General features: G+C 46.2%; 1 protein-coding gene across 5 annotated transcripts in view; it reads left to right on the top strand.

Moving 5' to 3' along the window:
* SPDEF (SAM pointed domain containing ETS transcription factor) overlaps nt 1-25,604 on the top strand; it is a 137,192-nt gene that overhangs the window by 76,955 nt on the left and 34,633 nt on the right. For 3 of the 5 annotated variants that reach the window (XM_072137204.1, XM_072137208.1, XM_072137207.1), the window contains exons 3-5: nt 12,063-12,260; nt 12,351-12,398; nt 25,071-25,223. In XM_072137204.1, the coding sequence (XP_071993305.1) occupies nt 12,063-12,260; nt 12,351-12,398; nt 25,071-25,223 (399 nt within the window). The remainder of the gene's footprint in view (nt 1-12,062; nt 12,261-12,350; nt 12,399-25,070; nt 25,224-25,604) is intronic. The other 2 variants (XM_072137205.1, XM_072137206.1) reach the window with 2 other exon arrangements.

Below are 25,604 nucleotides of genomic sequence, written 5' to 3' on the forward strand. Positions count from 1 at the left end.
GTTAATGTCACGTTTATATTGCGTTTTGTAAAAGCAAATGTTAAGTAATGTAATTAGGCAAATCACCTCTCCTCAGCTGTTGTAATGTGTTTCAAAACGCCATTAAAACACAATAAAAATGCAACCTGTGACTGCACAAAAAGTGATACATAAGTGAAAAGTTGCACAGAATATCAAAGATACATAAGACACACTGCACAAGGTATAGACCAAGGTGCACTTGGAAAAAGACAGCAAAAGTCGAAGTGAAAAGTTGAAAAAACGCCAAAAGTCACAAAAATGAAACAATTTGACTTACTTAAATTACATTTACTTCGAAGATTGTCAAATCATCAGAATTTTCTGAGGAGTGCAGGTGCAGATTATAACACTCAATGTATGCTTCCAGATAGAGGGGCCTTTCTCATCCTTCTTCTTGTGTGCCATGCCAAGGAGAAGCCTCAGTGGGACAACCAGAGAGTAAAAATAGCAAATATTCATAGTATCGTCAGATTTTTCAAAAATTCTATTCGCTGAGTTTGGCAAATTTTCAGACAAAATTCGATCTGAATCGAATAATGGCGCATCACGTTAAAAAACAGGTATTTCCTGGCTGCAGAGAGCCTTACGGTGTTGTAGAACATTGTGCCATGCTCAAATATGCATGGGGAGCGTGGTTTGGTCTTCAAACAATGCTGTGTTTTAGTATGACACGCACATGACAGGCGCCGTTCTAAGAATTGCTTCACTCTTCAATTCCATGGGCACTTACAGGGGCCAACTTGACCAAAAAAGTGAAGCGTGAACGCAGCCTGACAAGACAACGTCTGTGCCAGCTCGAAAGGACTGAGCTGAGGGCCAAGATCCCACAATAACATCATAGAGTGTACTCTTTTCACACTGACATCAGATGATTCCATAGATTTTGACAGAGCCTGTTCTGTTAAATGCTGATTAGAGATGAGCGAGCACTAAAATGCTCGGGTACTCGTTATTCGAGACAAAATTTTCCCGATGCTCGCTCAATAACGAATAACGAGCCCCATTGAAGTCAATGGGAGACTGGAGCATTTTTCAAGGGGACCAAGGCTCTGCACAGGGAAGCTTGGCCAAACACCTGGAAACCTCAGAAAAGGATGGAAACACCACGGAAATGGACAGGAAACAGCAGGGGCAGCATGCATGGATGCCTCTGAGGCTGCTTAAACGCACCATTATGCCAAAATTATGGGCAACAGCATGGCCATGACAGAGTGACAGAATGAAGCTAGATAGCATCTAAAACATCCAATAATTGACCCTGACACTATAGGGGACGGCATGCAGAGGCAGCGGCAGCAGCGGCAGGCTAGAGAGTGGCATGGCGACATACCCTAAATGGACTCAGGCTTCAAACCAATGGGTGGCAGAGAGGAACCAAAGGAGGTGAGCAAGAAGCGCTCAAATAATATCGGTACATGATAAAAGTTTGCCAGTATATTTTGTGGATTACACAGCAGGGTGGCAACAAAGTTAACATGGAAGCCATGAAAACAATCCAAAATTCTGCCTGACACAGCTCGTTTGATAAGGGGACCATGTATGGAGGCAGCGAACTAGTAGTAGATTAAAGGTGCTGCAGTTAAAACTATGTTAGTTGGATCTTGGCATGGAGCTGGCGCTCCGCTGCCAGGCGAGCTTTCGCCAATCCAAGCCCCTGTCTCTAGGCTACTCCCCAAACAGCACTTCTAAGAACCTTTTGTATAAGATCAAGTGTAGTAGCGTTCTTATAAGTTTGGGATATGGCGGGTGAGGGGAATGTAAACAGATGCGCAAGAAGCGCTGAAATAATATTGGTAAATGATAAAAGTTTGCCAGTATATTTTGTGGATTACACAGCAGGGTGGCGACAAAGTTAACAAGTTTGATGTGGAATGCCCTGTAATAGCTCTTGGGCGGTGTGCCTTTTATCGCCTAGGCTCAGCAGTTTGAGCACCGCCTGCTGTCGCTTAGCGACGGCACTGCTGCTGTGCCTAGAGCTACCAACTGATGGCGCCATGCCCACGGATGGTAATTCGGAGGAGGAGGAGGTGGAGGAGGGGTGGGAGGAGGAGGAGGTATAGTAGGCCTTTGAGACCTGGACCGAGGTAGGCCCCGCAATCCTCGGCGTCGCCAGTATATGACCAGCCCCAGGGTCAGACTCGGTCCCAGCCTCCACCAAGTTAAGTGTAGTAGCGTTCTTATAAGTTTGGGATATGGCAGGTGAGGGGAATGTAAACAGATGCGCAAGAAGCGCTGAAATAATATCCGTAAATGGTAAAAGTTTGGCAGTATATTTTGTGGATTACACAGCAGTGAAATCAACAGATGCGCAAGAAGCGCTGAAATAATATCGGTTAATCATAAAAGTTTGCCAGTATATTTTGTGGATAACACAGCAGGGTGGCGACAACTTTGATTTGGAATCCATGAAAACAACCCAAATTTCTGCCTGACACACCTCGTTTGATAAGGGGACGATGTATGGAGGCAGCTATATGGACGACTTTTGGAGGTAGCAATGGAGACAACGTGTGGAGGCTGCTATGGAGACAATTTAATTTGGATAGTGCCTGTATGTGGCAGTCCAAAAAAGTTTTCAAACCAGAGGAGCAGGTAGGTGGCCCTCCAGAAAAATTGAATAGATTGAGTGCCTGTATGTGGCACTCCCAAAAATTGTTTAAAACAGAGGACCGGGTAGGTGGCCCTCCAGAAAAATTAAATGCATAAAGTACTATAGCTAGAGCCAGTGGGCCCTGTCAAAAAATAGCCAGTTTCCTCTGCTTTAGTGTACAAAGAGGAGGAGAAGGAGGAAAATGAGGAGGAGGAGTGCATAAATTATTCAGGTTGAGCTTCCTTCACCTGGTGGAGATTGGAAATTATGAGAAATCCAGGCTTTATTCATCTTAATAAGCGTCAGCCTGTCAGCGCTGTCAGTCGACAGGCGTGTACGCTTATCGGTGATGATGCCACCAGCTGCACTGAAAACCCGCTCGGACAACACGCTAGCGGCAGGGCAGGCAAGAACCTCCAAGGCGTACAACGCCAGTTCGTGCCACATGTCCAGCTTTGAAACCCAGTAGTTGTAGGGAGCTGTGTGATCATTTAGGACGATGGTATGGTCAGCTACGTACTCCCTCACCATCTTTCTGTAAAGATCAGCCCTACTCTGCCGAGACTGGGGACAGGTGACAGTGTCTTGCTGGGGTGACATAAAGCTGGCAAAAGCCTTGTAAAGCGTACCCTTGCCAGTGCTGGACAAGCTGCCTGCTCGACTACTCTCCCTCGCTCTCCCTTCCCTCCCTGCCGCTAGCGCTGTCAGAAGGGAAATACTGTTTCAGCTTGTGCACCAGGGCCTGCTGGTATTCATGCATTCTCACACTCCTTTCCTCTCCAGGGATGAGAGTGGAAAGATTTTGCTTGTACCGTGGGTCCAGGAGAGTGAATACCCAGTAATCGGTGCTGGAATAAATTCTTTGAACGCGAGGGTCACGGGATAGGCAGCCTAGCATGAAATCTGCCATATGCGCCAGAGTCCCAACGCACAAGAATTCACTCCCCTCACTGGCCTGACTGCCCATTTCCTCCTCCTCCAACTCCTCTTCTTCTGCCCATACACGCTGAACAGTGAAGGACTGAACAATGGTCCCCTCTTGTGTCTCGCCAACATTCTCCTCCTCTTCCTACTCATCCTCCTCCACCTCCTCTGATATGCGCTGAGAAACAGACCTGAGGGTGCTTTGGCTATCAACAAGGGAATCTTCTTCCCCCGTCTCTTGTGACGAGCGCAAAGCTTCCGACTTCATGCTGATCAGAGAGTTTTTCAACAGGCCAAGCAGCGGGATGGTGAGGCTGATGATGGCGGCATCGCCACTGACCATCTGTGTTGACTCCTCGAAGTTACTCAGCACCTGACAGATATCAGACATCCACGTCCCTCCTCATTGTAGACTTGAGGAAGCTGACTGACCTGACTACCAGTTCTGGTGGAAGTTGACATCTGGCAGTCTACAATCGCTCTGCGCTGCTGGTAAACTCTGGATAACATGGTTAATGTTGAATTCCACCTCGTGGGCACGTCGCACAACAGTCGGTGAGCGGGCAGTTGGAGGCGGCGCTGCGCTGCCCTGAGAGTGGCAGCATCTGTGCTGGACTTCCTGAAATGCGCACAGATGCGGCGCACCTTCGTGAGCAAATCAGACAGATTGGGGTATGTCTTGAGGAAACGCTGAACTATCAGATTTAACACATGGGCCAAGCATGGCACATGTGTCAGTCTGCCGAGTTGCAGAGCCGCCACCAGGTTACGGCCGTTGTCACACACAACCATGCCTGGCTTCAGGTTCAGCGGTGCCAGCCACAGATCAGTCTGCGCCGTGATGCCCTGTAATAGTTCTTGGGCGGTGTGCCTTTTATCGCCTAGGCTCAGCAGTTTGAGCACCGCCTGCTGTCGCTTAGCGACGGCACTGCTGCTGTGCCTAGAGCTAGCGACTGATGGCGCCATGCCCACGGATGGTAGTTCAGAGGAGGAGGTGGAGAAGGGGTGGGAGGAGGAGGAGGCATAGTAGGCCTGAAAGACCTGGACCGAGGTAGGCCCCGCAATTCTCGGCGTCGGCAGTATATGACCAGCCGCAGGGTCAGACTCGGTCCCAGCCTCCACCAAGTTAACCCAATGTGCCGTCAGCGATATATAGTGGCCCTGCCCGGCAGCACTCATCCACGTGTCCGTGGTCAGGTGGACCTTGTCAGAAAGGGCGTTGGTCAGGGCACGGATGATGTTGTCTGACACGTGCTGTGCAGGGCTGGGACGGCACATCGGGAAAAGTAGTGGCGGCTGGGGACCGAATACCAAGGGGCGGCCGCCGCCATGAGGTTGCGAAAGGCCTCGGTCTCTACAAGCCTATAGGGCAGCATCTCCAGGCTAAGCAATCTGGAGATGTGGACATTAAGGGCTTGGGCGTGCGGGTGGGTTGCACTATATTTCCGTTTCCGCTCCAGCGTCTGGGGTATGGAGAGCTGAACGCTGGTGGATGCTGTGGAGGATCGTGGAGGCGACGATGGGGTTTTTGTGCCAGGGTCCTGGGCAGGGGGCTGACTATCAGCTGACACAGGGGAAGGAGCAGTGGTGTGCACGGCCGGAGGTGAACGGGCTTGGTGCCACTGAGTGGGGTGTTTAGCATTCATATGCCTGCGCATACTGGTGGTAGTTAAGCTAGTAGTGGTGGAACCCCTGCTGATCCTGGTTTGGCAAAGGTTGCACACCACAGTCTGTCAGTCATCCGGTGTTTCCTTAAAGAACCTCCAGACTTCTGAAAATCTAGCCCTCGCCGCAGGAGCCCTCGCCACGGGAGCTTCACTAGTTGACACATTTGGCGCTGATGCACCAGCTCTGGCCCTGCCTCTCCGTCTGGCCCCACCACTGCCTCTTCCAACCTGTTCTGGTCCTCCTCCGTCTCAGAAGCACTGTGTTCACCCGGCCTCTCAACCCAGCTTGGGTCTGTCACCTCATCATCCTCCGATCCCTCAGTCTGCTCCCCCCTCGGACTTCCTGCCCTGACAACAACTTCACCACTGTCTGACAACCGTGTCTCCTCATCGTCCGACACCTCTTTACACACTTCTTCCACTACGTCAAGAAGGTCATCATCACCCACAGACTGCGACTGGTGGAAAACCTGGGCATCGGAAAATTGCTCAGCAGCAACCGGACAAGTGGTTTGTGACTGTGGGAAGGGTCCAGAAAACAGTTCCTCAGAGTATGCCGGTTCAAATGCCAGATTTTCCTGGGAGGGGGCAGACTGGGGGGGAGGAGGCTGAGGTGCAGGAGCTGGAGGAGTGCCGATTTCGGTGACATGGGTGGACTGCGTGGAAGACTGACTGGTGGACAAATTGCTCGAAGCATTGTCGGCAATCCATGACATCACCTGTTCGCACTGTTCTGGCCTCAACAGTGCTCTACCACGAGTCCCAGTAACTTCAGACATGAACCTAGGGAGTGTAGCTCTGCGGCGTTCCCCTGCTCCCTCATCAGCAGGTGGTGTCTCACCCCGCCCAGGACCACGGCCTCTGACCCCTGCAGTAGTTGGACGCCCACGTCCCCGCCCTCGTCCTCTACCCCTAGCCCTCGGGTTAAACATTTTGAAAATGAAAGTTATAACTTAAATTTTTTTTTTTTTGTGTGTTTTTTAGTTTTTAAAACCAAACGATGCTATCCTATTGCTATGGCTATTTTCTAGCCAACTATGAAAGCACACCAGATGAGATGACGCTGAGTTATGAAAAAATAAACGTAAAATAAAAAGTAAATGGCAGACTTTGCCTAATTGAAATCAAACCCCTAATAAATTGTCCCACTTCGGTCTTTGCGATGGATATGTGCGTCACTAAGCGCTAAACACAACGGTCGCAAGTCTCACTGCAAATTCCTCACAATATGGTAGTAGATGCACTACAGCAAGGCCAGCCACCAGCAGATCAACTAGAAATAAAATATATAACGCTATTGTAGGCCCAAGTAAGCCGTTTTGATTCTCCTATGGCTATTTTCTAGCCAAGTATGAAAGCACACTGCTATGCCAGATGAGATGACGCTGAGTTATGAAAAAATAAACGTAAAATAAAAAGTAAATGGCAGACTGTGCCTAATTGAAATCCAACCCCTAATAAATTGTCCCACTTCGGTCTTTGCGATGGATATGTGCGTCACTAAGCGCTAAACACAACGGTCGCAAGTCTCACTGCAAATTCCTCACAATATGGTAGTAGATGCACTACAGCAAGGCCAGCCTACTACTATAATACTGCCCCCTATGTACAGGAATATAACTACTATAATACAGCCCCCTATGTACAGGGATATAACTACTATAATACTTCCCCCTATGTACAGAATATAACTACTATCATACAGCTCCATATGTACAAGAATATAACTACTATAATACTGCCCCCTATGTACAGGGATATAACTACTATAATACTGCCCCCTATGTACAGGAATATAACTACTATAATACTGCCCCTATGTACAAGAATATAACTACTATAATACTGCCCCCTATGTACAAGAATATAACTACTATAATACTGCCCCCTATGTACAAGAATATAACTACTATAATACTGCCCCCTATGTACAAGAATATAACTACTATAATACTGCCCCCTAGGTACAAGAATATAACTACTATAATACTGCCCCTATGTACAGGAATATAACTACTATAATACTGCCACCTGTGTACAAGAATATAACTACTATAATACTGCCCCCTATGTACAAGAATATAACTACTATAATACTGCCCCTATGTACAGGAATATAACTATTATAATACTACATATATACACATATCATATACAGCTACAGAAAACACACGAGATCCTCACCTATTGCATCCAGTGACATCAGAGGACGTTTCCTCGGATTGTACTCGTTCCTCATCTTCTCCATTAGTTCCACCATCTCCTTGTCTCTTCCTCCAGGAACACAGCTTTCCTGCAGAGTTTACCACACAGACGTCTTATGTTCTGCACTTTCCCATTGTCCCTTCTTCTGCTACCACCTATACTGTGCCCCAAATACTGTAATAGAGCCCCCTGAAATATTAGTACCACACAAATAGTGCCCCATAATGTAACATCCCTACCCCAGACATATAATTAATGGCCCCAGCCTATCCCAGACATAGAATTTATGCCCCTAACCTACCCCAGACATAGAAATTATACCCCCTGCCCGCCCCAGACGTATAATTAATGCCCCCTGCCCGCCGCACACATATAATTAATGCCCCCTGCCCGCCCCAGACATATAATTAATGCCTCCTGCCAGCCCCAGATATAGAATAATCTCCCTCACCCCTACCCCAGACGTATAATTAATGCCCCCTGCCAGCCCCAGATAAACATTAATGCCCCCGCCATATAATTAATGCCCCCTGCCAGCCCTAGATATAGAATAATGCCCCCCGCCCCAGACATATAGTTAATGCCCCCTGTCAGCCCCAGATATACAATAATGCCCCCCGCCATATAATTAATACCCCCTGCCCGCCTCAGACATATAATTAATGCCCCCTGCCAGCCCTAGATATGGACTAATGCCCCCCCCCACCCCAGACATATAATTAATGCCCCCTGCCAGCCCCAGATATACAATAATGCCCCTTGGCCGCCTCAGACATATAATTAATTCCCCCTGCCAGCCCCAGATATAGAATAATGCCCCCCTGCCATATAATTAATTCCCCCTGCCAGCCCCAGATATAGAATATGCCCCCCTGCCATATAATTAATTCCCCCTGCCAGTCCCAGATATAGAATAATGCCCCCCTGCCATATAATGAATGCCCCCCCTCCCAATATACAATAATGCCCCCCATTCCATAATTTAAAAAAACCCCATCATACTCACCCCTTTGGTGCAGTTTCTTCCCGTCTTCCCTCGGTCTTCAGCGGCTTGGTGCAGAGGCGTGGGATATGACGTCACTGCTCCGCGCCTCTTACACCAAGCCGCGGAGCTACACGAATGTATACACAGACGCAGAAGCAGCGTACTATAGATTAAATCAAAAGTTTTAGGGAGTGCGGACCGGCCCCGGAGCAGCTCCGGACCGGCCCCAGACCGGCCCAGGACCAACCGGCCCACCGGGAAAATTCCCGGTGGGTACAATGGCCAGTCCGCCCCTGGCTATCTGTTTTTATAGGGCTGTGACATCACATAAACCTGCCGGTCTCTGATTGGCTTACATGTCTGCACATGTGATCGAGGGTTGTTCCTTTCTTCCCAGAGTTCTCTGCCCCTTGTAACACCGTGTGCTTCTGGCCATTTTGCTAATAAAGGGGAAAAAAATGTGTTCACACAAATCACGGTAAACTTCGGATTTGTGCCGAACCGAAGTTTTCCTGAACTTCTAAACAAATTCCACTTCGTAAGAATCGATTCGCCCATCTCCAATCATGCTATCATAGTTTATACGGTCGAAGAAAGACACATGTCCATCAACTTCAACAAAGGATGGGAACGGAAGGGATTGGATGAGGAAGAGATTTATGGGAAACAATTCTATATAAAATAACCATAAATGTTATGTAGGTGTAAAAAGGCATCTAGACCCTTCTTGAAGCTCTCTGCTGTCTCTACTGTGACCAGCGCCTGAGGCAGCCTATTCCACAGATCACAGACAGTTCTAATAGTAAAAAAGTCCTGTCGCCTCTTGTGAATAAACCTTGATTTCTCCATACGGAGACAGTGTGCCCTCATCATTTGATTTAATCTGAAACAATTTACCACCATATTTTTTGTATGGACCATTCATATATTATTAGAAATTAATTATGTTCCCTCGTAGTCGTCTCTTTTCCTGACTAAATAAATCTAGTTGTTTTAATCTTTCCTCATAATTGAGACCCTCCATATTCCTTATGATTCTTGTGGCTCTCCAGCTCCAGGGCATCCTTTTTATGGACCGTTGCCCAGAACTGGACAGCATATTCCAGGTGAGGCCGAACCAAGACCTTGTACAGTGGTAATATTACATCCCTATCCCTTATTGCTGGAAGCTTAAAGACTGTGGGTTACTACAATAATTATTTAGTCCTATAAGAAAGATACAATATAGAATTGTTGGGCAGCAATAGCTCAGAAGCTTAGCATTTTTCTGTTTAGCCCCTCATAGAAAGTTAGAAAGTAAGTAATCAGATAATAGGTCAGGGTGTTCTAATTACATTGCAATGTGCATAGTTGAATGGACAGTACAGATATGTTGTTAAAGGAAATGTACCACTGCTATAAGGCTTGGAATCAAGTGCAAGTATTTTTACATGCTCAATAGGCCCCCTCTTTTCCCTGGGGCGGTTATTTCCTGCTCTCCCTCATCTCACAGCAGTAGCGAGTGTGCTACCTGTGCTGCAGTGAGATTCCAGAATGCAGTGGGAGGGGGGAGCTATAGTGGAGCCACCTTGTGTCCCTAAGTCACTGGGCATGTTTATGACTAAGTACGGTATTTGACCACCATTTTAAAGGGAATGTCTGCCAAGGTAGGACATCTCAGACTGAGGTAGCTAAAACTTTTAAGATCCCGGCTTTTGGCTGGATAACATTGAAGCTTAATTAGACAAAGATAGATGGAAAAGAGGTGCATGCATGGCTGTGAACTATACATGAGAAAGCATATACGGATATTTTAACGACCCTATTTGGAGACCAAGTACACTAAGTTCCCCCACTGCCAGGTTTTCCATGGCCAACATATACAATTGTCAAGTGGAAAGAAACTAGCCTGATAGTCCTGACAAGCCTGGCTAAAAGAGTGGAACTCTTACTGAAATTTCAGTGCACAGAGACAAACGGTCTACTGTCAAAATAAATAATTTAGCCCACATAGTTTACATACAGTTATAACACACTATAAGTGACTTGGCTTATTTTTTTCACTAACAACAATCACAACAGTGGTAAATATAAAAACTTTAAACACATTACCTTAGAGAAAATTCATTTTTCTGAAATCTCTTTATCTACCAAGGCAGCTTATTGTGAAAGGAAAGAGTGAAAGGGTAGTAGATGAAAGGCATCGCACAAGTTCTTTTGCATGAATACTATTCAGAACTATACAATGTCCTCTGTACTGATTTGGAGTGCCAGAAAGAGTATCTCTTTTCTGTATGTCCAATGTATGAGATTTACTTTTTACTTCAAAAAGTACTTTGCTATGAAAAGTGTTATTTATGTTACATTTACTTTTACATTATATATACTTTCACCAGATTAGTTAAATATTTTGCATTTTGAGGTATCTGCAGCTGTTTTTGTGGTCACATTATTGGTTTAGATGTAGATGGCAGTTATGTCTCTGGGGTATAAACTGTTCTATTCATAATACTCCCCTGCAGGCACAGATTATTTAAAACAGGCAAGAAAGCAAGTTTTAAGGGGCAGGGGAAAAATGTCTTGTAATGTTAATATTCATGTGTAGTTATGCTGTTGTACATTTTGTGCCTATTATGTTTAAGACAATACAACTTGGTACAAAAGGCGACACTGGGGAAGGGGGGGGGAGATTAGGGCTGAGAATGGAGCCTGCAGGTCCCAAAACTGTTTATAAATGTGTGTGTAAATAAGCTTATGGAAGGATATCCAAAACATTTGACCCAAATCATACAAGGGCAATGGTACCAAATACTAATGAAATTTATATAAACATGCCTTAAAATTCTCGCATTATCCTCATTTGGCAAATATAAATAATTTTTGTAATCCTAATTGACCTAAAATGGGAAAAGTTTATTCTAATGTCATATCAGATAGTGAGAAAAACATGCACATGTGTCTTTTTATATAGTCTATGTATACATCTGATATATAATAATATAATGTATATTTTTTGTGACTTTTTGGAGTCACTAAGAAGCAGGGTAATTCTCGACAATGGTGCTTAGAAGTACTAACCAACAGATTTACAGGACTGTGGACTAGTACAAAGGCACATTTATGACCAAAACGTGTCCCAGAAGTATATAGTAGCCCCTACACATGCCCCAGCAGTATATAGCAGCCCCTACACATGCCCCAGCAGTATATAGTAGCCCCTACACATGCCCCAGTAGTATATAGTAATCCCTACACGTGCCCCAGCAGTACACAGTAGGCCCCACACATGCCCAGCAGTATATACTAGCCCCCAGATATGTCCGGCAATATATTGTGGTCAGCAATGTGTACGTCTAAAGACGCCACCTATTGAGTGTAGGGACGGCACCCACAAAGAGGGTAGACCATCGCTTACCTCTTGTCCCGGCCCTGCTCCCTGGAAGTCCAGTGCCCGCTCCCCTTACCACCCTGAATTAGCAAAAATATCTACACTTTTGTTTTTTTTTTCAAGATGGGATGCAGAGTAAATGGGAAAAAAATAAAGCTGTAATGAAACAAAGAGTGGAAAATTTAAAGGGGTCTTAATACTTTCAGTATCCACTGTGTATACCCCATGATCTTTAGATTGCTGAGTAATATGATGGCACTATATAAATAAAGATTTATTTGTTTCTTATTTATTCAAAATTAGATCCTATGGAATGGTCCTCAGGAAATGTTCAGAAGTGGATACTCTGGACAGAACACCAATATAGGTTGCCACAAGTGGGTCGCAGTTTCCAAGATTTAACGGGAAGAGACCTATGTGCTCTGAGTGAAGACGGCTTTAGAGACAGGTCTCCACTGTGTGGAGATGTCTTGTATGCTCATTTGGACATTTGGAAATCTGGTAATTTTCACTAATTAACCAGTAGAAGTGATATTTGAACAATATGAAATATATTTATCTGCTTTCTAAATATTTTTGTTCTCTTTGCAGCAGCTTGGATGAAAGAAAAGACAGGATCTGGAGATATGAGATTTTGTGGTAAGAACTGAAAACTCAACTTCCATCACTTTCCTAGACCCATGGTGCTCCCACAGCCCTTCACAAATTGCTAAATTCTAAAGATTATCTCAAAAAAGTATTCATTTCCCCATGCATCTTATAATTTATTTGTATGGTCTCAAACTTTACTGTCAAAACGGTAAAATACAACATGTATAAATTGCTGTTCGACTGGAATGAAAAAAAAAAAGCTATCATCCCTTACACCTGCAGTCTTGCCCCCAGTATAAAGTCAGCCAGCCCATAGTATAGAGCCAGCCAGCCCAAAGTATATAGCCAGCCCATAGTATATAACCAGCCCATAGTATATAGCAAGATAGCCCCATAGTGTATAGCTCGCAAGCCAGCCCCAAAGTATGTAGCCTGCTCCATAGTATATAGGCACCTAGCATCATAGTATATAGCCAGCCCCATAGTATATAGTCAGTCAGCCCCATAGTATATAGTCAGTCAGCTCGCCGCCCCCCATCCAGCACATAAAAAAAAAAACACTACTCACCGTTCCGACCCCCTCCTCCTCTTTCTTCCAGCAGCAGTTCTATGCGCACTGGTGGCTTCATGTACTAAGAGAAATACATTGCTCTGTGTTAGTCAGGCATCCAGTAGAGATGGGTGAATCTATAAAAACTGTAAGCCATTTGCAATCTCAGCATTTCTCAGCTGCTTCTACTGTACTGTACAGTAGCGGTTTCTGCTCCAATCCCAGGGTGTGCATTTAGGGGGATCTGTATACCCCAAATAGCATTTCTTTTTTGTTACTGAAGCCACTAGGAAGAAATCTGTCTCATATCCGCACAGCTGCTGTAGTGATTTCTGCTCCCCTCACAGGTTGTCTGTTGTGGGGTATCTGGATAATGCAAATTCCCATACTTTTCTGTTGCTAAAGTTGAGAGTACGAAATACGTGTCAATTCCACGTAGTTTATACAGTGATTTTCATTCAAATTACAGGGTGTCTGTTGTGGGGTATCTGGATAACGCAAACTCCCATACTTTTCTGTTGCTAAAGTTGAGAGCAAGAAATAAGTGTCAAATCCACAATTATAATTAACCACTATGTCAGACAGAAAGGTGGCAGGTGGAGCAGACTGAGGTTGCAGCACAGTAAGGGGACATCGTCACAGCGGTGACTCTGTGAGGCCAGAACTGCCATTGTCATCTAGCGGCAGTGTGTTGAACAACAACCCAAAGGTTGTTGATTAGTTGACTAGGTCACCCAATTCCTCAAATATAGCATCTGACAACCCCAGCCAATAGTTTGTGGTTTCACCAGATTCAACAATTAGTTGGCATGGCCCAGGAGCAGTTCTGCGGCCCTCACCTGTTCTCAACCAGCCTCTGTCCTGTTCTTTTCCCTCAGCCAGAGAGCTACTTGGTGGTCTAGGCTCAGCGCCACTATACAGCGAGGATGAAGTGTTTGAGGACAGCAGCTGCTTGGCAGTAAAGAGGTGCTTCATGCAGTAGGCAGGCTGTGCATATTGACACCGTTGAGGAGCATAGCAGTAACAGGGAAATGCAAATTGATGATGAATTGACGTAGAAGATCGCACTTGGGAGCTGGCTGTAGCAAGGGATTCATCATTGTCGGGCGAAGAGAGTGTCAGCTTGCGCGTGAGGCAGTGGGGCAGGCAGCAAGTCGCTACTGTGGCCGTGAGTCAGCAGGGTGGCAGCAGTGCGAGGATGGGAGCCAAACGGCCGCGGGGAACAAACCCCACTTCGGAGGTCCAAGTAAGCAGTCAGCAAGGCAGCGGCGTTAGTAGTCACTCAGTCCAGAGTGTTGGCAGGAAAATCACCACATTGGCGGTGTGGCAGTTTTTTAAGACACCAGAGGAGCCGAGCATGTGCATATGTAGAATCTGGGGGTAAATAGTGAAGCGTGGCAAGGGAGCCAATGTTGGTACCATGGCCCTGCGTCAACACATACAGCGTCACTGGGAGAAACGTGGAACAGATGTGGAGGTCCATCCTGCTGCTGCAGCAACAGCAGCAGCACCTAGTGGCACACATGACATTTCAGCCAGTCAAGGCTCCAGCACCTCTGCTGAAGGGAGCTGTTTGTCTTTGACATCATCTCCTGGTCCAGATGCTCCTGCTCCTCACTACAAATGGTGCCAGCAGTCGTTGCTCCATCATATCACATGTGCAGGGCACAGCGGTGTCACGCAGTTCTACACCTGGTTTGCCTAGGAGAACAAAGTCACACAGGGGAGGAACTGCTCTGCCTCATGCAACAAGAAATCAATCTGTGGTTTTCGAGGCGACAGCAGAAAATGGTAACCATGGTGACAGACAATGGGAGGAACATGGTGTCCATTCTGCACCGAGGAGGGTTGGTCCATGTGCTCTGCGTGGCGCATGTGTTCAATCTAGTTGTCAACACGTTCCTCAAGTCTTCCACCCATCTGCAAGACATTCTAACAATAGCCAGGAAACTGTGCAGGCACTTTAGCCATTCTTACAAAGCCAAGAACAAGAGTTGCAGCATCAGAACAGCCTCCCCCATTATAGTCTGATTTGTGATGTTTCCACCCATTGGAATTCCAGCCTCCATATGATAGACCACCGGTATGAACATCATTAAGCCATTAATGATTTTTTGATGATGCAAGCGGACCGGTGTACTCCCCTGTGTAACTTTGATGTCAGCCACTGGCAGCACATGCACGACACCTGCCATTTGCTCAGGCCCTTTGAATAGGCCACAGTATTTGTCAGTCGTCCGGACTGTGGGATGAATAACGTCATTCCACTGCTTCATGTCCTGGAACTCATGCTGCTAAATCTGTCTGTTCGGGGCACTGGTGAAGTGGAAACTACATCTCATGGCCACATGAGTCCAGTGTGGGCTGAACTGGAGGAGGAGGAGGACATTGGAGCCCAAGCAGAGTCTGGTGAAATTAGTGGGTTTTCCACTCAGGTGGCGAGAGAGGAGGAGCAGGAGCATCCTGAGGAGGTAGAAGACGAGGCAGATGACCCAGAAGCACCGTGGCATTATACAGTGGAGATGGAGGCCGGGAGTCCCTCAGAGTCACTTGCGCAGATAGCCCGCAGCATGCTGCTTTGGCTAACTAGTGACAGCCGAATAGTCTACATCCAGCATATGGATGACTTTTGGCTCTCCACCCTCTTGGACCCTTGCTATCGGTCAAAAATGGGTGACTTTTTTCCAGCTGCAGAGAGGGAGGAACAACTGGCATACTATAGAGAAATACTGAAAGGACAGTTGGCCGCTGCCTTTGTGCGCAATTGTCCATCCTCTGTCAGGTCTGACCGAGGGATTCCTGGCAGTGATTGCTCACTTACTACTGCCATGGCTGCTGTGTGGAGATGTGGGGTAGGAGCAGTAGCAGCTCCATCAGCAGCATCTTAAGTCTGGAGTCCTTAATGGGCAACTTTCTTCACCCGCCTCCTCCAAACTGTAACATTGTGCCATTCTGTAGGCTCCTGCTGTTGCTGCTGCTGACACCACCTCCACACAATATCATTGTGCCACTCTCTGGGCTCCTTCTGCTACTGCTGCCACCTCCACGCTGTATCTTTGTGCCACTCTGTGGGCTCCTGCTGCTGCCACCTCCACACTCTATCATTGTGCCACACTGTGGCCTACCATGTTGCTGCCACCTAATTAATTTGTCATTGTGCCACTCTCTGACCTCATGCTGCTGCTGCCACCTCCACACTTTGTCATTGTGTCACTTAGTGGCCCACCAGGTGACTGCTGCCACCTCCACACTGTCATTGTGCCACTATGTGGCCTTCTGCTGTTGACACCACCTCCACACTGTATCATTGTGCTACTCTGTGGCTTACCAGGTTGCCACCACCTCCACACTGTATCATTATGCCACTCTGCGGCCTACTCATGCTGCTACCAACTGACCGCTGTCTCCCTGGAACACCCTGTGATTTCCATAATGCTGTTTTTGACCTCCACCGCTCTATGATGTTGCCACTATGTTTTGTTTTCCCCTTCATTTCATCTGTCAGAAGGAATGAAAAGCCTCAGGATTGATAGTCAAAAGCAGAAGTGGATACATAACACGGAGGACATGCAAATATCCCATTTACTGGTAATCTCTGTTTTGGATCCACTCCTGTTTGTTTTTGGCTTTAGCAATGCTGATGATGGATTATTGACCGATTGAAAGGGACATTGATGGACGATCTGAAGGGCAAAATGATCAGTGACTTTAATGAAGAATTACTGCCGACAACCTCTGCACTCTTTTGGGGGGGTTTCTACATGTATCTGCGTTTAACAGAACAGGTTCTGCCGCTATCTATGGAATCTATGGACTTTATTATGGACTTACCCGAGTCCCAGGATAAGAGTTATTTGAGTGTAATATGGCATTTCTAAGATATGCCATTTCATACCTCTAAAGCAGTTTCCAAGTGCTAAGGTTTTAGCCTTCTTGTTTTATTTGATGTCTATATGAATCCCTTGAAAATATTGTTTCTGATCATGATGTAGATTCTGGAGGGAGTTCTGTGGCTGCCTTGGCATATCTCTGTCATTATCCTCTGCCACAGCATTGTTTGAAGACCAAACCACGCTCCCTATGCATATTTAAGCATGGCACTATGTTCTACAACACCCTACAGGCTCTCTGCAGCCTCCCCGCGCATCCCCCAAAGGGCCAGCGTCCTCCTTATTGGCGCTGGCATCCCGGTTCTGCTATATAGCCTGGCGACTCCCAGCATTCCCTGCCAGATCTTCCAGGTCTTCCTACTGAAGAGAAAGCCCCTGTGTCTCCTGAGCGTTTCCAGACGCCTCCGTGTTCAGTGGTGTTCCCGTGTTCCATGGTGTTCCCGTGTTTCTGTATCCTGTGGCGGTCCTGGTGTCCTGTGGCGGTCCTGGTGTCCTGTGGCGGTCCGGTAATCCAGTAGCCTTCGGAGGTCCTGCCCGCACTCGAGGTCCTGCCAGCCACCTGAGGTCCTGCCAGCCATCCGAGGTCCTGCCAGCCATCCGAGGTCCTGCCAGACATCCGAGGTCCTGCCAGTCTTCCGAGGTCCTGCCAGTCTTCCGAGGTCCTGCCAGCCATCTGAGGTCCTGCCAGCCATCCGAGGTCCCGCCTTCCCGTGGTCCCTGTGTCCATACCTTGGCTGCCACCGGGGACCTAGTCGCACCTGTGGAGTGACCTGGTGACTCCCCGCAGCAGCAAGACCATCCCACTTTGCAGGACTAGGCTACTCCTCTATGGGATACTGGTGACCCAGACATGGTTACCCATACCAAGTTCCTGGCAAAGATCCAGTCTAGGTTTGAACCACCTCAAGTTCGGTGTCCCCAGTGTCTCTGCAGCTTCTCAGAGCTGCTCCAGTGACTCTGCAGCTTCCCAGATCTGCTCCAGCGGTGCCCAGGCCTTGCAGCTTCCCGCAGCTGCTCCAGTGGCCCCGCAGCTTCCTGCAGCTGCTCCAGTGGCACCCCAGCCTCCGCAGCTTGCCAGTGCTGCTCCAGTGGCGCCCCAGCCTCCGCAGCTTGCCAGTGCTGCTCCAGCCTGCCCAGAGGCCGCTCCAGAGTCTCCACCGGCCTGTCCAGAAGCCACTCCAGAGTCTCCACCGGCCTGTCCAGAGGCCGCTCCAGAGTCTCCACCGGCCTGCCCAGAGGCCGCTCCAGAGTCTCCACCAGCCTGCCCAGAGGCCGCTCCAGAGTCTGCACCGGCCTGTCCAGAGGCCGCTCCAGAGTCTCCACCGGCCTGCCCAGAGGCCGCTCCAGTGTGCCAAGAGCCGCTGCAGCCAGTGGCTCCTCAAAAGTCGCCCCACCCTTTGCAGCTTCCCAGCGCTGCTCTGGCTACTCCAGTCTCCAGCCGAAAGAAGTCCAAGTTGTCCGGACATCCCATCGGGATTTGTCTTCTTTCTGCTTTTCCCCTCAGGTGTCCTGTTACCCAGAAGAATTGGAGGAAGCGAAGGAAGAGCAAGGGGCTGAAGAAGAAGAGAATAGGGGCTCTGAGGGCGGGGATACTGTAACGGGTAACCCCGCGATCCCTGTCTCGGATCGCGGGTGCACCTGTCCGCTGCCTGGCGCCTTTCTGCTGTCTTTGCATGGGTGTCCCTGCGATCCATGTTGCGGATTGCGGGTGCACCTGTGCTCTGCCGTGTGCCCGCTGCTGTCCCCGCTGCCCAGGGTGTATACTCACATGTCCCGGTTCCTGTGGTGCTCCTGCTGTCTGACGAGCTAGGGCGCGCACGCAAGACTCTCCAGGAATTTAAAGGGCCAGCGTCCTCCTTATTGGCGCTGGCATCCCGGCTCTGCTATATAGCCTGGCGACTCCCAGCATTCCCTGCCGGATCTTCCAGGTCTTCCTGCTGAGGAGAAAGCCCCTGTGTCTCCCGAGCGTTTCTAGATGCCTCCGTGTTCAGTGGTGTTCCCGTGTTCCGTGGTGTTCCCGTGTTTATGTATCCTGTGGCGGTCCTGGTGTCCTGTGGCAGTCCGGTAATCCAGTAGCCTTCCGAGGTCCTGCCAGCCATCCGAGGTCCGGCCAGCCTCCCGAGGTCCTGCCAGCCACCCAAGGTCCTGCCAGCCACCTGAGGTCCTGCAAGCCATCCGAAGTCCTGCCAGCCATCCGAGGTCCCGCCTTCCTGTGGTCCCTGTGTCCCCACCTTGGCTGCCACTGCGGACCTAGCCACACCCGTGGAGCGACCTGGTGACTCCCCATTGCAGCAAGACTATCCCGCTTTGCGGCGGGCTCTGGCGAAGACCAGGAGTTCACTCAGACTCCGTTCCCGGGTTGCGGCTAGTATTGTTTTCCCCTGCGGTGGTCCAGGGAGTCCACAGACTTAGTCCCAAGGCCCTATTCTCATAGACTGTGACAAATACAATGTTTAGGGCCTTGTGGCTGCTTGAGAAGTGCCTATGAGGTAGAAGGCTCCTTGATGCTTACCCGAAAGGCTCCGCCACCCACTTCCTCTCTACAATAAGGCTTGGGCCAATATTTCCTTGGACTTTATTATGAACTTACCCGAGTCCCAGGATAAGAGTTATTTGAGTGTAATATGGCATTTCTAAGATATGCCAATTCATACCTCTAAAGAAATTTCCAAGTGCTAAGGTTTTAACCTTCTTGCTTGATTTGATGTCTATATGAATTCCTTGAAAATATTGTTCCTGACCATGATGTAGATTCTGGAGGGAGTTCTGTGGCTGCCTTGGCATATCTCTGTCATTCTCCTCTGCATCTCATCCGGAGTCGAAAGAACAGAGACACTAAATCAAACTATGGAACAATTTTTGAGGTGTTATATCTCTGACTCTCAAGAAAAGTTGAGACAATTCCTTCTTCTCACATAGTTTGTTGTTTGTGTTGTTGTTGTATTGCAATTATGTGTTTAATTCCAATCCACTTGTCTTGTAGGGACACTGGATCACGTAACCTTTCCATTGAATCAACATTTCAATGACTTAGCTCCATCTGGGCCCAGGTTCTCTTGAACCTGGCTAAAGCCACAAAATGGTGCCAAGCCAATAAAACAAGAACTTTGGGCCCTGAACATCTGTTGTGTGAATGGGTGTGGTTATCGACAAAGAAAATGCATCTTAAATTTCAGTCTGGAAAATTTGCCCCCTGCTACATGGGCCCATTTGTGATAACCAAAATTATTAATCCAGTGTCCGTTAGATTGCAGATGCCCTGTAATATCTGTATCCTTAATTTATTCTCACAAATTGCCTAGCTCCATACCAACAGCTCCTGTTGTAATCCAGAGAGAATTAGAGTTTGAGGTTTCAAAAGAGGACAGGGTAATGCAAACATCTCCATGGGTAATCATTTCAACACTGAAGTTTCACTCGCTTGTTGAGCACTGAACAATAGACAAGAAGACGAAAATTTGAGATAAAAGCACAAAAATATAACAATGTATTTATGATGCCAAATACAACAAAGGACTTAATGTAAGTAAATGATTAGCCACTCAAGAATGTGCTAGCATTGTACCAAAAATTAAAAAGCTTGAGGCTAGCAGCAATGTAGCAAAAAAAAACAAAAAAACAAGTTTATTAAAAATGTGTTTAAAAGTTCTGCCTTAAAATTGCAGAAGGCAAAGTAAAACACAGACAGCAATGGGTGCTGGGCAGCAAAAGATGACACCATAAAGAGTAAATACAATGGCAACCTGTCACAAAGCAAAACAGGTAAGGCAGTTCCTTGAAACAGAAAACATTGAAACATTGAAATGGCCAGCCCAGAGCAATGATCTAAACGAACCTCTTGAAAATCCTTGGTGACAAAGTTATGGCCAAGAAACCCACTACAGACACAGAACTGTGGGAAGGACTTGAAGAAGAGTGGACCAAAATCGCACCAGAGCAGTGTGCGAGATGTCCTGTGATACAGATGGGCTGCATTAATGGAAAGCAAATACCTGTATACTTCTTACTGAATGGTGACTGTTGTAACCTTCAGAAAATTTAGTTTTAGGGACACATTTCTCAAAAACAGTAGAAACTTCACTGTGTGTAGTTTGCCTGTCAAGTGTGCAGATGCAGATGCGGAATTGTGCCACCCATTCTCTATGAATCTGGCACTTCACCAACTTTTTTATGGTGAACCTTCAAAACACACTTCTGTTTGACTATGCACCAGAACGTCTCTTTATGTACAGAAATTTGTGTTGCGTTTGGTATAGTGCAGCCGCGACACAAATGAGTCACATGTGACACACATGTGGTGCTGACACTTCTAAAATACATGTGCAAGCAGTTTGCACATAAACAAACATGTAAGTCCAACAGAAAACTGGAGCATGGGATTTAGTAAATGTGGTCCATAATCTTTCTCGCTGTCACAGCCATTGCTCTTCACTCATTATAGTCATGACCTGTTTTGCAAAATATAGACTTTATTTTGATACGGGCACATTTACTATGGGTCCGTCGGACGCATTTTTGTCGGGTTTCCCAAATGTTTCCGTTTTGCGCTGAATTGCCCCGACAATTCATGCGACACAAATCGGGGGCGTGACCGTCGGACAACCCGACTTATTCGGACAAACCGCGGAATTTAAATATCAAATTGTGTCGCAAGATCAGCACTCCCATGCACCGGGAAGAAGAAGGTGAACTCCGGCGGACCTCAGCGGGGAAGCGACACATGCAGGAAATTGGATGCACGATCTTAGTGAATTGCGGCAGCTCCGAATCCTCGTCGGGCATTCCGGATCGGCGGCGTCACGGCGACGGGTAACTAAATGTAGCCCAATTTTATGTTTGGTAATTTTGTAAAACACTTTTCTAGTGGCATGGTATACCACTTACAAAAAAAAAACTCCTTCAAATGTTGATCAATGGAGATTACACAATTTATGAAAAATCAAATGATTTAGCATTTTTCTCTAATTTTGATCTCTCTCTCTCTATATATATAATATATATATATATATATATATGTATATATATATATATGTGTGTGTGTGTGTGTGTACCGTATATACTTGAGTGTAAGGCGAGTTTTTCAGTACAATTTATGAGATGAAAATTCACTATTCGGGTTATACTCAGGTATATATAAAAAAATAAACTAAGTACTCATCATTCCGACGCCTCGGGCGGCTCCTCTTCTTTTTTCAAGTGCGCCAGCTCCAGGTCAGTGAGGTTTGTGCGGCTGGCGCACAAATTATTATGTCAACAACCGGCGCACATGAAAAGGTGAGTATTCAGTGCTGGAAAGATTGGGGCTGGCAGGCTATAAACTACACAGGGCTGGCTGGCAAGCTATATACAAAATGGGGCTGGCTGGCAGGCTATATACTAAAGGGGGTGCTGGAAGGCTATATACTAAAAGGGGTCTGGCTGTCGGGCTATATGCTAAAGGAGGCTGGCTGGCTATGAACTAAAGGGAGCTGGCTGGAAGGCTATATACTAAAGGGGGCTGGCAGGCAGGCTATATACTAAAGGGGGCTGGCTGGCTATATACTAAAGGGGACAGGCTGGCAGTCTATTTACTAAAGGGGGAGGGCTGGCTGGCTATATACTAAAAGGGGATGGCTGGCTATAAACTAAAGGGGGCTGGCTGGGAGGCTATATAGTAAAGGGGGCTGGCTTGGAGGCTATACTAAAGTGGGCTATCTGGCTATATACCACAGGGGCCTAGTTTACTGCTTACTACAGGGGCCTAGTTATATACTACAGGGAGTTGTCTATATACTACTGGGGGGTGGCTGTATACTACAGGGGGCTGGCTGGCCATATACTGAAGGGGACTAGCTATATACTAGTGGGGGCTTGCGGACTATATACTATATACTGGGGAGGCTGTGACCAATGCATTTCTCACCCTAGGCTTATACTAGAGTCAATGGGTTTTCCCAGTTTGGCTTACATCTTACACACGGGTTGGCTTATACTCAAGTATATACGGTATATATATAAATATATGCATAGTTAATTGAAAGAGAACAAAAGACTACAGTGAATTTGTGAATTTGTAGGCTCCTTTGTTTAACCCCTTAAGGACGCAGCCATTTTACAGCTTAAGGCTTAGTCCAGTTTTTTAGATTCTGACCTGCGTCTCTTTATATGGTTATAACTTTTGAACACTGTTACTTATCAAAGCGATTCTGAGACTGTTTTTTCCCCACATGTTGTACTTCATTTTAGTGGTAAATTTTGGCTGATAAGTTTTGCGTTTATTTACAAAAAAAAGAAAAAAATGATGAATTTCTAGAAAAATTTGCCATTTTCGAAATTCAAAATCACCGCGTTTTCAGGCAGATCGATTTACCACCTAAATAACTTGCAGAATAACATTTCCCATTTGTCTACTTTACATTTTCATAATATTTGAAATGTTTGGATAATTTATTTTGACGTCACGTGGCCTACAAATCGAATAGCGATTTTCCGTATTTTCAGAATTGACTATTTTGGGGATAAATACTGTTTGAAATCAAATTTTACATATTTAGCAACAAAAACTTCCTAAATAACCAACGCATTTTCAAATCTGCACCCCTCAAGCTATCAGAAACAGCATTTACAAAGATTGTTAACCCCTTGAGATCTTCATAGTAATTGAATCAAAATGGCGGTGAAATTTAGAATGGTCAAATTTTGTCGGTTATACTTTCATTTAGCCCTAAAATTTACACATTTCCAAAAGATAAAAAGAGAAAACCCACCATAAAATTTCTTCTACAATTTCTCCTGAGTGCAGCGACCCCCCACACGTGGCCGTTACTTGTGTTATGGGGGCACAGCGAGGCGCAGAAGGGAAGGAGCACCCTGCAGCTGCCAGGATTTTAGTTGTCTCGTTGCCCCCTTTTGAAGGCTATAAAATTTTCGCTTTTCCGTTATTTGGGCCATGTGATGGCATTTTTTTTTGCGGGAGGAGATGCTTTTTCCAGTGTTACCATTTTGGGGTTGGTATCACCTATTGTTGAAAATTTAGGAACTTTTTTTGAGGTCATGAGTAGAAAAGCATCAATTCTGTACTGGATTTTTTTAACTTTTTTTTTTCGTGTTCACCGTATAGCCTAATAATCATGTTATCTTTATTCTATGGGTCGATACGATTACGGGGATACCAGACATGAATATTTTTTCTTATGTTTTACTAAATTTGCCAAATAAAACCCTAATGTGGGGAAAAATCTATCATTTTTGCATCGCCGTCTTCCAAGTGGCATAACATTGTCTCGTTTTTGGCTACAGAGCTGGTTGATGGCTTGTTTTTTGCGGGACATGTTGTTCTTTGCAAAGGTATCATTCTGGAGTACATATGTTTTGTTGATCACTTTTTATTGCATTTTTAGTGGGATATAATAGGTAAAAATCATAATTTTTGGCGGGTTTTTAACGTTTTTTTTTACGGCGTTCATCATATGGGTTCAATAGTTATTTAGTTTTATTCTATGGATTGTTACGGACGCGGTGATACTATATATGTGGGGTTTGTGTTATGATTTAGACTTTTTTGAGCGTTATATGTCTCTTTATATGTTTTGGGGCTTATGGGCATTTTTAGTGATTTATAAAGTAATTTTTTTTTAAAAACATTTTTTTTTACATTTTTTTACATGATCCACCATGGTATATGAACAAGCAATCATCTGATTGCTTGTTCTTGATAATGCTCTGCAATACTAATGTATTACAGGGTATTATCAGTGCCAGCCTATGCAGATGCATAGGCTGACACTTTGCCTTTAAGATGACGTCACAGACGCCATCTTAAAGGCAATCCCTCCAGGCTTCTCTGGGGTCCCGATCGGACCCCAGAGGTGCCAAAACAGCGATCGCCCCCCTTCCCCCCCAGCGATCGTGGGGTAAAGACCCCCAGAAGGCATGTTAAATGCTGCGGTCGCGTTGACCGCGGCATTTAACGGGTTAAACACCCGCGATCGGAGCCCACTCCGACCGCGGGTGTTAGCCGGGGATGTCAATGGTAGATTACCGTTGAAATCCCGCGGCTAACGATGCCGGTTCGGCTGCTATGCAGCGCTGAACTGGCATCGTCTCTGCGCAGTAGCTGTACTGCGCTGAGCGCTATTCGCGGGACTCAGCGCAGTACAACTACGGCGCAGAACGCTAAGGGGTTAAAGTATCGTAGATATTGTTAACCAAGATTAGCATTATCTTTAACTTTAAAACTGTTTCTATTAAGAGATTTAACACAGAATTTTATGACATACCCTTCTGTTTTGATGTGTTCAGCAGGAAATGGGGTTGGTGAAGAATCCTGGCCAGATGCTGAAGTTGACTCTTCAAGTTCTGGGCAACCAATTCATCTATGGCAGTTCTTAAAAGAACTTTTGCTCAAACCACACAGTTACGGACGCTCCATACGTTGGCTCAACAAAGAAAAGGGTAAATAAGCTTAATATTTATTGTAATCGCATAAAAACAATCGTCCAAAATTATTTGCATTTCGCTACTCATACACGATAAGAGAGAAAATAGACTTGAGCAAATGAAGTCTTTATATGCCAAAAGTTATAACTTTTTTTATTTTTCAGTTAAAAGTGATATATATGGGCTTCTTATCTTCAGGACAAATTGTACTTTTTTGTGGTGCCATTTAATTTTCCATGCAATGTATTGGAAGCTGGAAAATTAAAAGTGTGGTGAAATTTACAAAAAAAAAGTGTGACGTTTTTTGTGGGCTCTGTTCTTTCATTCTGTGCTCCAAATGACACTACCCTTTTATTCTTTGGGTTGGTACGATAACAGGGATACCAAATTTATATA

This window comes from Engystomops pustulosus, chromosome 2 (assembly GCF_040894005.1).
Source record: "Engystomops pustulosus chromosome 2, aEngPut4.maternal, whole genome shotgun sequence".
Lineage (NCBI taxonomy): Eukaryota > Metazoa > Chordata > Amphibia > Anura > Leptodactylidae > Engystomops > Engystomops pustulosus.